The sequence below is a fragment of the Trichoplax adhaerens genome, genomic scaffold, assembly GCF_000150275.1.
Source record: "Trichoplax adhaerens TRIADscaffold_33 genomic scaffold, whole genome shotgun sequence".
NCBI classification, from domain to species: Eukaryota; Metazoa; Placozoa; class Uniplacotomia; order Trichoplacea; family Trichoplacidae; genus Trichoplax; species Trichoplax adhaerens.
Genome location: NW_002060973.1, coordinates 221,597 through 237,533, shown reverse-complemented (window position 1 = coordinate 237,533; position 15,937 = coordinate 221,597). Strand labels below are relative to the sequence as shown.

Genomic DNA, 15,937 nt, shown 5'->3' with positions numbered 1-15,937 from the left:
AAAAATCAAACGGCTGAAATTTACTGCAATATGAATTCAATTTTCGGTTTGTATTGGATAAAGGAGCAACTTTTACATATGCATATAGCATTGCTGTACCTGTACATACGCGGAAACTAGAAGTAATAACAACTTTATTGAATCGTAAAACAATAGTGATTATTTTAATTAAGAAAGTAGTAGATTGTAGAAAGAAGGTACCATTCACGTGGAAGAAAACAGCATTTTATAATTTACATAAATCTTAGGCATGTTGCACTGAAATTTTAAATTTATACGTATTTATTAATTGGGTCAACACGATCAATGCGAATTCGGTTAGTTAAGGCATTGAAGAAGGACGGTTGTTGAATGCATCTTCAAGATTGGTTTTATGCTACCTTAACAGGTGGTTACTAACAATTGCTTTCGCTGTAGTTCTGGTAGGCAACAATAATCGCCTTCAATTGTTAAATTGAGAACTGTCTTAGACTAAACTATAGGAAGTTTAAAGAGTAAATGATTTTGTATCTTTAAAATCAGCTCTTATAGGTATTAGCTCGAGTTCCATCAATCTAATCCTTAATTGCCATTAGTAACTGAAAACCGCCAATAACTGATCTTGATCCACTACTTTCTGTCAGCCTGGGATCGATACGGCCTACAAAAAATCGATCATCGATCATTTTTAGAACTGACAAGATATTCTTATGCTCGCGTTAATCTAATTACATAAAAGAATATCATCATCATCTAGCTTTTCTATATCTGCTTGTGTCTTCTAATAAATAATATTGGCACCATTTTTAAAACTACAGTTTTTACTTCGAAATGAATTAAGGAAAAATGTAAAGAATCCAAGTTTCTTCATTATCGCGTAATCTTCTAGGTTGATTGAGTGCCAATATTGCTGGAAAGCGTGGCATACCTTCTGCGGTTACCTTCTCTGTATACGCGTATTTTCCTTTACAGAAGAGAAAATCAAATGATGAAGCGATCTCTGCTTGCCTTCGTTCTGGCTACTAGTACCCTTGCTCTTGCATTGCACTCTCCTACTATAACTATACAACCAATTGATTTTATGAACGAGCACGCAATTTATTCCACCGGTAGTGGCAAAGTAGTTATCCCTTGTCAAACTACTGGAAGTGGCAATATTACCTACGCCTGGCGACATAACGGTAATCCTATTCAATTAGATGACCGTATTAAAATTCTTGATGGAAATTTAAGCGTGGCGAATATTACTGCAAGTGATGATGGTAAATACATCTGTTTGGCTAGCAACCTCTACGGCACAAGTATCAGTCGTGAAGTTACTCTTCAGGTTAGCGTTGTACATTCTCTTCGCAATATTTCTGAAAATATCATCCAATCTAGTTATGGCAGTGCTCGTTTAAGGTGCCAAATTTCCAATCAAACTACGCGTATGCCCAAACCGAGTCAAATTTATTGGACTGCAAGTGATGACAGTAGAGTACCAGAAACAACTTCTATCGCCATAAATGAATACGATGGCGATCTAATCTTTATTGCAGGTTGGCAAAACAACACTGGATCGTATAAATGTAATGTAATTTTCAAATTATTCGATCCAACTACGGGATCTTCAACAAAAATTAAACTTACTGGTGCTGCTCAACATGTTTATTTCAAAATCCCCACGTCTGCTACGCCTAGTTTTGCCCCTAAAATTGAAGAAGGACCGACTGATATTATAGCCATACTTGGCCAGGTTCGAGTTATATTAGAATGTATATCGACAGGTTATCCTATTCCAACAATTCTGTGGCAAAAGAAATTGGGTCCTTTACCTAATAACCGCTACTCGATTGAAAAATTCGGTCGACATCTTGTACTCAAATACATCCAAGAAGCCGATGCAGGAGAATATCAATGTATAGCATTTTCGGGCTTCAAACAAGTTAGTGCTAGCGCTAAACTTAGGGTTGCAATCGATTCTCGATGGAAAGCTTCCATTACAAATACAAATCAACCGATTGGATCGGATTTTATTTGGCCTTGCTCAGTGAGTGGATTCGACATTAAGTATAAATGGTACCGTAACGGTCAACGTATTAGTGGTAGTCCGCAATATAACCTTCATGCCAACGGATCCTTAACGATACGCCACCTTTCTCCTTCAGATGCTGCAGTTTACTCTTGCCAAGGCTACAATAACCATTCCAATATTGTTTCATCGGGCTATCTTAACGTCATAGTAGCAGCACCTACTTTTATTAAGAGTCCATACACGCAAGCAACCTTTTTTCGAGGACAAAATGCCACTCTTCGTTGTACAGTGACTGGTGGTCCTCGCCCGACTGTAGAGTACACTAAAAATGGAAGAACCATAGATAGACAATTACATAATAAGTATACGGCCCAACTAAATGGCAATTTAATCATCCATCATGTGCAAGATAGCGATGCTGGAGTATACAAGTGCATCGCCAGCAATCGTTATGGAACTGCTGAAGTATCGGGTAGTGCTGTGATCAAGATTGCAACAACATTTACAAAATCTCTCACCAAGACTTTTGTACGTCGGCCACAAGGATTTATTTTATCATGCCAAATTCAAAAGGATCCCAGCCTGAATGTAGTATTTTATTGGCAAAAAGAAGGTAAAAACATTACAACACAGAAAGCTGTATTAAATGTTCACGGTTTAACCACAACATTAACTTATTCCAGCAGTTCGCTGGGTGATTCGGGACGATTTTCATGTTTCGTTGCTACTCACGTGCCTTTCGCTGGCTATGAAACGCAATCATCATCAGCTATGTTAACGGTTCATGATATACCAGATAGTCCAAGCGATTTTAGATATAACCAGGTGAATGCATCATCGGCAGTGTTATCATGGCTGCCTGGTAATTCTAATAACAGTCCATTATTAAGATATGGCTTAACCTATCGAGTCAATTCGAATCGCTTGAGCAATGATCCATGGAGAGTAGCAATAAATGATGTACCACCTTGGGCTACATTTCATCGAGTAAATCTATCGCCATATAATTATTATCATTTTAAACTAATTGCTATCAATGGCGTAGGTTCTAGCAAAATTACACCTAGTCTCACATTTCATACTGATGTGGATATTCCTTATCATTCCCCAGGCGAATTTCGAGCTAGCAGTGGAACAGCAGATGGAGCTATTATCGAAATTCGCTATAAGCCATTATCACGAGACGAAATGAACGGTCCACATATTTATAACCTACTTGAATTTAAGCCACAAGCAATTTCATCATCATGGTCTTTTATTAATATTGGCAATAATGGCTCTTATCGTCTAACGGGTGTATTGGAGAATACTGTTTACAAGCTGCGATTGCGGCCATTTAATGATATTGGATTGGGGAAAGAATGGACGCACACTGTTACTGTTAAGACAGGTGTTGCAGCACCTACCTTAATACCTGAACACTTTCAGGTCTATGTTATTGGTAACGATAGCGTAAAGTTAGTTTGGTCAACGGATGCCTTAGGAAACTCGATGGGCACGAAAATTATAGGATATCGAGTAAGCGATATAATATTCTCTCTTATTCATAGAAATGGTAAATCTTGACTATCATTTGTAAATCATGATTTCGTTTCTAATTGCAAATTTTGTATCTAAGGCTATGATACATGCTTAGCACCTTGCAAAAATGTTGTCATCTTTAGTCACATTCAAGAATTATAGATATTTCACCTATAACATATACAAGTATAGATGCCGTAAATAGGATTGCTAATAAAATTGATATTAATATCTACCCAATTACTATAATTTCTATAGATCTGCACATTCGAGATCATTGAATACGTTCACATCACAGTCTTAAATAGCAATTCTGATGAACTAGCAATAGTAATTAAGTAATAACCGTAATATCATACTTGCTTTGTCCGTAGCAAAAATATTATTGCCTTTGCATATTCAAGGTTACCGCATTTAATGATTTATACTACCTGTACCCTTTGCGAAGATGTTATTAAGTGGTAGCGCATTCAAGACTATTTAATAGATGTATATCAAGGTCTTTAATGACGATATCGATTAAGTTTATAGTTGTCACTGACTAATTAGTTGATAGTCATTTTTATTCTACTACCGAATCCTTTTAGATCTCATATTGGACGTATGATCAATCCATTGCCAAGACCCAAACTTTAGGCGATGTCAACGTAGCAACTATGAATCATTTAAAGCATAACTTTAGCTATCATTTTCGAATAAATGCATTTAACTGTGGTGGTGATGGCTTGCTTTCGCAAACAGTTAGCCAATACATTAGTCGGTCAGTCCCAGGTAAAATAATATTAATACAGTTAAAAGAAGTTATAATTAATAATCCATCATCTGATGAAATAGGGCAATTTAATAGGTGGAATGGATATTCTCTAAAATAAAATTAATATAAGTAGCTTCATGATATCTGTTGTAAAAGGATACAATTAAAGTTCAGCAGTAGAATCAGAGATTAGGTTGCATTTCCTTATTCCATACAGAGATATAAAAAGAATTAAAATTATGATTTGAGAGAGTGAGATAAATAATAATCTATGATATCTGTTGGAACCGACTAACACTGCAAGTTAGAATGATATTCTCTAGAAATTGCGTGAATAACAAGAGCTATTAAATTGAATAGTATAATAAGTTACTCAATTATGCTAATTAAATATATTCTATCAAATAGATATCGTGACTAATTACTGCATTAAAAGCTACAACTTTATTCCTAAATATTGAAGAGCATCATCCTGTTTTTACAGATTCAATATCCAACTTTACATCTTCCCAGATGTTATCACATCAGCTAATTCTGCAGTGGCTGGCACCCGCTATTACTAATGGCATCATTCAATCTTATCAAATTAATTATAAATTAATTGGTAACCAAAGCAACTCAAGAAAAACTATCGCCAAGAATACTACAGGAAACGAGACCTCAGCCATTTTAAATAACATGAAATTAGGCATTTACCAATTTACTATTGCTGCACGCAATATCCATGGTTACGGTGTTCCAGTAACTATTCGGCATAAAGTTGCTAATATCTTAGCACCGATCAGGCTAGCAGCGACTGCTATTGAACGAACTTTTATTCATTTATCTTGGACTGTTGGAGACATTATCGGTCAAGTATTGTTGTTCAATATAAACTCTCCTCTTATTTGTTTAAAAATGTGAGCGGAATGTTAGGGCCAGAAGTGCGCTATTATACAGTAACTGGCTTAGCACCATCAACAACATATACATTTCGTATTTTCGCTTTAAGTGCAAGTCATTTAGATTTATACAGTAACGAAATTAATGTTATAACAAAGCCTTCAGAAAGCATGGGACCGATACTTCATCACCAAACTTGGTTCATAGCTTTATTAATTTCATTTGGCGGATTAATAGTTATATCAGTGATTTACTTTGCTTATATTCGTGTCGTTCAGATAAACCAAAATCGAAAAGAGCGCCACCTAATCTGATATATAGTAGGATATTCTTGCAATAAGGAATTGAGCACTACGAAAAACTTTTTCACATCAATGAAATAGGAAGAAACCCAATGCCTTGACGATAAATTTTAATCGCAGTCGATGATATGACTACAACTAGACAACTTAGGAATAACTCAAAGCCATTTAATCCACTTTTAGACCCAAAATTGACTTTTTTTATGTTACTGAAAATTTAACTGTACGAAAAAGTCCAGAATCCTTATTAAAGGATTGTGAATGTATAAAAATTCAATAGTCTTGTTTCAATAAATGATCAGATTACAGAAATGCGTAATTGTTTATTATTACCTTGCTTTGATCTATTGCAACTAACAAATGTGACTCTGAGATTATGTATTAGACCTATACATTTAATTTTGAAAGTGAACTGATTGACTGGATTTCTATATATAGAATAGAGAGATTAGCTGTGTACTATTGTTAATTCTAGAGAGCGAAGAGTTCTAAACTAGGATACAAAATTTGCTTTAGTAAATGCTTAGATTACTGAATAGACTGAAGCTATATGCAAAATATGATGAGTTTACGGGTTTTTGATTTAGAGATTAGACTAGTTGAATAAGTTAATCCTATAGTCTTTTATCAGTCCAGAAGCATAATTTATTTTATATTTTAATGCCCGGCTACCTGTAGAGTTCAACGATTAATCTAAGGCAAGTCTATCAGAATGCTCGTAGATCGAACTTATCTCGTATGCAATACATAAATGCTACGGAACGTATAGGATAAGTCCTACTATTGTATGATGAATTGTGTTTAGGCATAAATATTAGGCCAGCCATTTAATAGTTTCATGTTATAGTGCAGAAGAGTGTAGAATAGAAGTGATGATCAGCTGACAATAGAATTAATTTGTTGGTATACTATAATTAAATCTACAGTACATTTCCATCTTGTCGTATTACATGTTATTCAGAACTGAGTTTCTTGCAAAGTATGAATAATCGAGTAACTTTCAAGTTTTTCCTCGGTATTAATTTTCTCAACTCATACTACGTGATTAAATATGCCTACATATCTGGCACAGGAAAAGATGAAAGCTGACATCATTAAAACCTGCAACAACTAGATTTACCCATATAAGGTAATGGTACAAATTACTTTACGCGTAAGCTATCGAAGTGATGACTGGCCTTTCTACTTATATAGCACTAGCGATATATAGCAGTATGAAAGTAAGATGATCTAAAGCAAGCATAGAGGGATAAATGTAAGCGCCCTCCCATGCGATCATGGTCATCAGGGTCATTGGAAAGGATAAGAGTGTTCTATACATTTCAAAAGTAAAGGTAACTGAGCAATCTAAATAATATAATAGTATCATAACACAACATAGGGTACAACTAAAATAGAGAAATAAACTTTATTAAAATTAATAGACCTTCAATAAGAATGGATTCTTTGATACACCGAATATTAGATATGATTCATCAACCGTCGGTGATTTTTATTGGATAACATTGTTCAACACTTTATCATGAACAATACTCTTTATCAATCAGCAATAAATTAAAAAAATTACACATAAAATATTCATTAGTTGATTGAGCAATGCAACCATGGTCTACCAGGTACTATTGTACCAGAGACTACTAAAGAATTCATGACAACTTGACCCATTGCCCGTTTGTTAATAATAATAAGTAAACTCTTCAACAAAAGAAATATAACCAATCTAGAATTAAATTGAATTCTCTTGATCACGGACACTATATGCTTTGTCTCCATTTCTGAGAAAGAGTAAGTTTGATACAGTTCTAAATCAATATTATTTATCGCCACGTTTAGTCATAACATTAATGCACCATTCCTAGGTAGAATTATAATTGAAAAAAACTCTTTATCGTCGCAATGATATTGATGATGCAATTTTCTACACACAGTTGCTATAAGCAATGCAGAGAGTTTGAGCACTCTATCGTCCCCCTTAGCAGATATTGGTTATTGCGTCCTCGATGATTGGATCAATCTTAGGATCAATCTTTAAATCAAACGGAACATATAGAATTACGACTGTCGTCCATACTGTTCGCTAGTTAATCTAATCATCAAACTTTGTTTTATCTTACTCGGATCTAAGATCAGCATCGAATTGATGGCCACGATGATAGTGACTTCTCTTATTATTAACTCTCACTATCCATTTTTATCGTATTGATCAGGTAGATATAGGCGGAACCATCACTCCAACTGTCTTTTGAGTATCCGCCTTCAACTTATTGACTGAATGAGAACAGGCGGAGCCATCATCATTTTCTTGACGTATTATTAAATCATAATTACTCTCTCATCACGTATCAATTCCAGATTATCATCATAAAAAAGCAACTTGATTGCTGCAACTCTTTTATATTGCAATCAATGTTGAACGAGAGTAATGTTGACTCTTTAAAGGTCATGCATGTTAGTCTTGGCTTTAATCGTCATTGCTACTCGATCTTAGTGAGATAGGTGTTACTTCATCTAATGTTTTCATCACTATTTAAAGGCTGTATTTATGACTACTAGTATTGAAAACTGTTGTAGTTATTCAATTACAGCAGCGAATGATTCGATAATGCTGGTTAACTCAATCGCGGAAAGCTATCCTAAAGCTAGTCATGAGTGGCCTCAATCATCGTGATAGAACTCTAACAGTAAAACTTAGGGCTAGATAGTACAAATTAATTAATAATAAATTAGCGATGAAATCGCAGCAATCTTGTCATTCATTATTGTACAGTCTAATCCAAGGAGTCGTTACTATCTATCAATTGTTATAGTGACAATAAAAAGTTCTTATCGATGGAGGTCTAATTCTGGCAGCTTTTAGTCATTATCTGGTCAATTCTGAATGTAATGTGCAAATCGTTAAGCTATTATCATAGTAAATCAGATTATCTGTGGGAAATTACTTCCAAATCGGTCAGTAATCGCCTACAGAATGGATTAGATATAGTAGCATATTCTCTATGAAAGAGACGCTTTTCCGGCTATAAATCTCGACGATTCTTCTATTTAGCATCGCTGTATTGATTACTCGTATATCTGCTCATTGAGTTTGAAAACTGCCAATCAATCTGCAGATACGCTACGCTATCAAACATTTCGAGTTTAGCTATCGCGGATCCATTTTGATACCATCGATGGAGCTTAATTTATCAATTCATCCGAATGTATTCATTATCTAAATTCAATATCTAATGCTGTCATTTAGTGGCATTAATTACCCCATAAAGATATTTTATTGAAATGAATATCCCGGAATTTCGTCGGATGTTTTGACCATTAATTTCAATTTACTGTTAATTTGTTCTTCCTGATTAATCTAATTATAACAGCGATTTAGAGTAATCCATTAAGGACAATGAACCTTTATGTTCTAATCGGATTGCACAAGTAGGAAGCTAATGGATAGAATTGTGGGGACATGTAAGCGCCCATCATTCATTCATTGTCAAGCAAAAGTCTTGCTAGTTCTATTGGCAATGATCCCGATTGGTAATGAAGATCCATGGAATCGTACGACTAAAATTTTTTAGGAGAAGAACAATAATGTCAAGCGAAATTAATGTTGATAATACAGTATACATATAATTAGTCGGAAGATGAGAATTTAGAAAATGCCTGCACTAGTATCGCCCTGACTGTCATTTCTTGAGTTGTTGCTAATTTACCATAAATTAAAAAGGATTCTTGTTAATTATAAAACAAGTTAAAATACGATAGGTATCATAAGACGATAGCCATATTTCCTTATATCTCTATTAGCAAATAAAACTTTATTACTACAGTCTAATATTTGGATCAAAAAGTCTTACTTCCAATCTGATGAATGACTACCGTAGTAATCAAAATTGATCATGTAGCTGCATACAATAGTAAGGAGATAGATACAGCAATCGGGCCATTATAGCTATTATAAATATTAAAATAATGAAAAAAAATGTTATGAAAACAATAAGAAGCAGTAATATATCGCTGATGCAGATAATAATGATGGAGCTCAATTACATTATAGTAAAATTACGACTAACAATTTTTAAATTACATTTAATCCTTCCAAGTATTTATTTTATACGAAGGTAACTATCCAACTTGGAGAATGAATGAGCGTTTGTTACATATATCTTTTAAAATTCGTCTTTCATTAGTATTTTCTTTTCTATTCCTAATTTGATATAGAAAAATAGGTAAACACTTCCAGTATTCACTAGGGCAGAGTTAACTGCTTTGAGCATAGCCGAAAAATTTATGTTATAATAATACACCCAAGAAAGTATATTGTATTCTTAGCTGGGTGAACTTTATTTCTTTTGACTAACAAATGTGGCCATGGAGTTAAAAGAATACTTCAAATCATTAATCAACTCCAACTTTATTGAAATATTAGCAGGAGGACCAAGATGCATGACTAGCCAATCAATTGAAGATGATCCCTTTCTTTTATTTACCGTCATTAGCACCAACAATATCAACATTAAGTGATGGTAACAAAGAATCCACTTTTACGTATACAAGAGCTATTATGATTTTTTTTTGCTTTAGCAATGACTCAAAAAATGGGTGGAGAGAGATCGAACGCAATAAAAAGAATGACAGTTGAAAATGCCTTAATATAAGAGGGTTAGTAGTGAAAGCTAACGAGTAGTGCAGTGAGCTAGTTCTGTTAGTCAGTTTCTAATGAATTTAAGTACCTTCCTTTAATTACGAAGATCTTCTGATATTTTTCAAGGTTGCATGGTTAAGGAAGAGTTATCATAACATCATGTAACGGAATCGAATCATATAGCAAATAGCATATACTTCCGGGGTAATCTTGATATCTTGGCACTTTGTAGTGTAATAAATGATAAATAAAACTCTCTTTAGCATGGTTTAAAGACGAGTCATCGCTTCTCAGTACTACAGTACTTTGCATAACTGATAGAAGGTGTGAAAAATTTGACGTCAAATGGAGTAGCATTGACGGGTTAAGAATTAGGAGCTGTGCATCATTTGAGTCATTACTCTCGTCATTCTTTTGACCCAACTAATTACTCCATTTGTTTTTTTAAGTATTCTGTGTCACCTGCCGCATACCATACTTATGAATAATAGACTTTTAGATTTCATCAGAATAAACGAAATTGAAGTGAAGGCGGTCAATCAACAATTGAACAATTTTGTTGTTGTCAAATAAATAATTAATTATAATTCATTAATATCCATCAATCAAATTTCAATGGAGATGCGTTATTAGCAACCATACAAAACGATTAGTATGCAGTGAAGAGCCTATCCCTATTAATATACCCTGCAGTTATTTTCTTATCTAGAAAAAAAGCCTATTCTTCTCAACCTCTACACAAGTAACCTTTCTCATGGTCCATTTTCACTAATCCAAGAAAATATCATTTCAGCAAAAGCAACTTCAAAAAAAGAGTCTTAACGACATTCATCAGCTTTGGTGTTTCATCTTTGGATAGTCCAATCGTTATAACAAGCTATCCAAAAAAAGGAGAATTTTAATTGAAGCTAACGATTACCATCAAGAACGGGAAAAATAGACACAATTGATCAAAATTGCAATTGTCCTAAATTACAGATTACGGCCATTTTTTTCTTTTTGCGGACAAACAATTAATACTGTGGCTTTACCGCCCTGTCGAAATCGATCCATCTTGCTACATTGTCATCTTGAAAACTGTAACAATATGTCCGCACATTGACAACTTTCTCACTTAATATCTAAAGTTTAATAAGAGAAATTTCAACTGTGTATCTTATCCGATATTCTTTTTATAACTGGATCCTGACCCGACACCCCCTCATTTTTTTTCTCGCTGCTTGAAAAATTTTTATTCTATTTTTTCCGATCCAATCTCTAATTTTACCTAAATAGAAATGAATCGATCTTTCATCTTTCTCATGTTAACTAGCATTATCGCTACAGCCTTGGGACTAAAAGCTCCTGAAATTACTGTTCAACCGATCGATTATGTTGATGCACTCGCAATATCACGCACACATGATGAAGGAGTAATTGTACCTTGTGCCGCTACTGGTGATGGAACAATTACCTATGCATGGAGACATAATGATCAAAATCTCCAATTCGACAACCGTATTAAATTATCTGGTGGTAATTTAACATTTTCCGGAATTGTGTTAGCGGATGCGGGCCAGTATGTCTGCTTAGCTACCAATGCCTTTGGTACCAGTATCAGCCGTGAAGCCACTTTACAAATTCGATTTTTACCTTTTATGCCTGGTGTTTCTGAAAAATTTTATCGCAAAATTAACCAAAATGCTAGATTGCATTGTCAAATCCCATCTGAAACATCACCAAGACCCGATCTAATTTATTGGACTATGGCTGATAATTCTGTTATTGCTCAAAGTGAACGTGTTGCACTAAGTATATATGCAGGAGATTTAATATTTATATCAGGTTGGAAGAATAATACTGGGACTTATCGTTGCAATACCATATTTAATGTATTCGATCCTAAGAGTAGCTCGTCATCAGAAACTCGAAACACGGGTGGTGAACAATACTTGAATTTTACTATTAATGCTGTTCCAGCGGTTGCTCCTTCAATCATAGTCCCACCGAATGATACTATAGCTAATCTTAACCAAAAACGAGTTATATTAGAATGCATTGCAGTCGGTTATCCTATACCAACAATCATATGGCAAAAAAGTACAGGCACACTCCCTATTAATCGTTATTCATTTGAACAATATGGTCGCCATCTCGTCCTAAAAGACATTGCAGAAGTCGATGATGGTGTCTATCAGTGCACAGCCATTTCTGGTGGTAGTCAAGTAACAGCAAGTGCTCGACTTAAGGTTCATGTTGATCCTAAATGGATAACCGCTATAAGTGATACGGATCAACCTGTCGAATCAGATTTTAATTGGCCTTGCGTCGCTAGTGGATCTACCGTTGGTTATAGGTGGTATATGAATGGTCAACGCATTGTCCAAAGTACCAAATACATTCTCAATGCGAATGGCTCATTGACCATACGTAGTCTTGTTAGAGGAGATACCAAAGTCTATTCTTGTCTAGCTTATAATGAGCATTCCAATATAGTATCATCGGGCTGGCTGAATGTTACCGTAGCAGCGCCCAAATTTGTTGAAGTCCCATATACACAAACGACATTATTTCGAGGACAAAGTTCTACCATCCGTTGTACTGTTACCGGAGGTCCGAGGCCTGACATGACTTATACTAAAGACGGAGGATTTGTTGATAAATTATTGTACAACAAATATACCGTTAAACCGAATGGAAATTTAGTGATACACAATGTAGTAGATAGTGATGCTGGAGAATATAAGTGTACAGCTACCAATCGGTATGGAACAACCGACGCTACTGGTACAGCCGTTGTGCTTAGTGCGACCGTCTTTACTAAGCCATTAGCTGCGACTTTTATACGCCGACCTAAAAACTTTACTATTTCTTGTACCGTTCAGAAGGCTGATAGCTTGAATGTCGTACTTTATTGGCAAAGGGAAGGCAAAAATATCACTACTAGTAGAGCTACTGTAAGAACCAACGGTTTGACTTCAACATTAAGTTATTACAATAGTACGTTAAGTGATTCGGGCCAATTTGCCTGTGTAGCGGCAACTAACGTACCTTATGTTGGCTACGTAGCTAATCCATCGTTAGCAACATTAACAGTCAATGACGTACCCAATCCACCATTTAATTTTACTTATAGCGAATTGACACGATCGTCAGTTCTATTTTCATGGCTACCTGGTAATCCTAATAATAGCCCATTGCTAAGATTTGCAATTCATTATCGCGTCAATAATGTTAATTCATGGAGAATAGCAGAAGATTACATTCCGGTTTCGGCTACATTCCGTCGAATTGCTCTTTCACCGTTTAATACCTATCGCTTTAGGATAGTCGCTGTTAATGCTGTAGGAGCAAGTCAAGATAGCACGTATCAGATCTTTTCCACACTTGGAGACGTACCTTATAACGCACCGGGCGAATTTCGGGTTAGTGGTGTAACCGGCAATTCTGGGGCCTTGGATATCCGCTTTGTACCCTTATCGCGAGAAGAACAAAATGACGCAGGTATTAATTATAGGTTATCTTTTAGACAACAAGGACCCACACAATCTTGGTCGAATGTCAATACTGGTACTACTGGTACATATCGTCTAGCAGGTTTAGCTCAAAACACTCGCTATGAGCTACGATTGCAACCGTTTAATAACGCCGGATTTGGGCGAGCAGCAACCGAGATTATCACTGCTACCACAGGTAGCACAGCACCTACGGCGGCTCCTAAAGATGTTACGGCTTATCTTACCAGTATTACTTCAGTTAAGTTAAGATGGTCTAAAATTGCAGTAGCAAAATCGGCGAGAGCAACAGCGGTCGGATACCGAGTGAGTTTTGTTAATCTCTCAATATTTTGACTGTATAATATATGTTTTATATAAAAATCAAAGAAACGTTTGATGAACCGGGTGCAAAATATGTAGCTAATGGTTAATTCTTTGGAATGTAATTGATTTATCTTGAAATTGAAAAAAACTACCGTACTACTTCGTTTAATCGTCTACTTAACCTCAGTAAATGTTAATAAGGCTATAATAAGTTAATATTTATTTATAGGGTTATAGTGTAGTTAGTAATGTGTAGGTGACAATAATAGTTTTAACAATTTTCCCATTTGTTAAGTACATTGACTAAAATAATGTATTGGTTTCGCATTTGCCTTACAGATTTCTTTTTGGACATATGATAATTCTGTCGCTACTACCCGTACTTTCGGTGATGTTGCGGAAGCTTCAATAAATGATTTAAGACGTTATATGACCTATAACTTCAGGATAAATGCATTTACTGAAGGTGGAGACGGTCCTTTCTCACCGACAGTTTCTAAATACATCCATTTACCAGTACCAGGTAATACTTAAAATAAAATACAAAATTGTATCCAAGTTACTTTTTTATACAATCTATCATTCTACTTGATGGTGACATATTCAGTGGTATACCGGCTTATTCAGTCAAGAGTAGATTCTTTCCTATTTGAAACTTTTCGCTATCCTAGTTTAGAAATTAGTGACTGAAATGCGATTATTATCATTAATTTTAGATGAAGTTACCAATTTAGTTGCATCGGAACCGGTCAGAAGCCAAGTGGTAGTGCAATGGATCGCACCTAGTGCCTCTAATGGTGCTATTACACATTATAAAGTGAATTATACCGTCTTAACTGTCGAGGGTCTCCCTGGTTCATATACTGCTAACACAACTGCTGGAAGCGAGACTCTATTTACCTTTTACAATATGAAGACTGGTGTTTATCGATTCACGGTGACACCACAAAATGCTAACGGGTATGGAGTTCCAACAACAGTTCAGTTCCAGGTTAATGGGATTGGTCCAGAGCAACCACAAAATTTAAAAGCAACGGAAGTGACACAAACTACTGTTAGCTTTCAATGGGAAGCCACTGAGAATCCAACCGAAGGATTTGTCGTTCAACACAAGCTGTTAGCTTCGAATGATCCTCATCAAAATACTTCCTCTTTACTTAGTCCAACAGTTCGTGCCTTTACAGCAAGTGATTTGAAAGCATCGACAACTTATGCATTCCACATTGTTGCTGTAGGTGGAAATATAATCAGTGTGCCAAGTAATCAGGTTAACGTGACGACAAGGTCAGTGGTAGCAGAGCAAAAGCCGTTTTATGAAGAAATTTGGTTTATCGCTTTAGTTAGTTCAGTAGGTGGACTGCTAGTGATCTTAATTCTGGTATGCTTTGTTCGATCTGGTCGAAAGAGGAATACAATGAAGTCTACTGGCCGCTACGTAACTCCTCATGAGCAAGAAAAGAAGCCTGATGTTCCTCCACTGCCAGCTGATGAACCTGAGGAAGAAGTCAAGAGACCACCTTTGCCTGAAGAAAGTCATTATGCAGACGATCATTTTCGACATAGCGATGTCGACATGGACAGTCTGGATAGTATGGATCAATACGCAGACTTACCTCAGTTATCCAAATTTAATGAAGATGGTTCTTTCATTGGTGAATATGGTGAATTGAAAGCTGCAAGAAGTAACGTCGATGTTAACTCGTTTATGGGTGATTATAGCGATGTACGGTATGACGGAGCAGCTTCTTATCATGGTAACAACAGCTATGCTCCTACATTACGAAGTAGCCGTCCTGGAAGTCCGGCTAGTACTATTAACCCCAATAATTCTGCATTTTCCACCTTTGTTTAAAAAGCAACCCATGATTCAGTTGTATGGGTTAGGGGGAAGATTACCTATTGAATTACAATTAAGCAAACATATTATTCACCCATACGTAATTTGAAAAAAGAAAGTAACATTGGTGGCTTGAGTTTGTAGTCATTACTTACTGTTATTGTAATAATTTCTGATTACAGTCAAATTAATGAATATCCAAAAATGTTTCAGTA

General features: G+C 35.5%; 2 protein-coding genes across 2 annotated transcripts; both read left to right on the top strand.

Moving 5' to 3' along the window:
• Window positions 1-306: 306 nt before the first annotated feature.
• TRIADDRAFT_62007 (uncharacterized protein) lies at window positions 307-5,566 on the top strand (the record flags this gene model as incomplete). The annotated part of the gene is made up of 6 exons (XM_002117950.1): window positions 307-317; window positions 952-3,511; window positions 3,773-3,844; window positions 4,102-4,285; window positions 4,732-5,123; window positions 5,534-5,566. 6 exons carry the CDS (start codon window positions 307-309, stop codon window positions 5,564-5,566), a joined length of 3,252 nt encoding a protein of 1,083 aa, XP_002117986.1.
• A 3,320-nt stretch (window positions 5,567-8,886) lies between these two features.
• On the top strand, window positions 8,887-15,737 carry TRIADDRAFT_62006 (uncharacterized protein; the record flags this gene model as incomplete). Its single annotated transcript, XM_002117949.1, has 4 exons — window positions 8,887-8,998; window positions 11,361-13,885; window positions 14,225-14,408; window positions 14,602-15,737. 4 exons carry the CDS (start codon window positions 8,887-8,889, stop codon window positions 15,735-15,737), a joined length of 3,957 nt encoding a protein of 1,318 aa, XP_002117985.1.
• Between the last annotated feature and the right edge of the window lie 200 nt (window positions 15,738-15,937).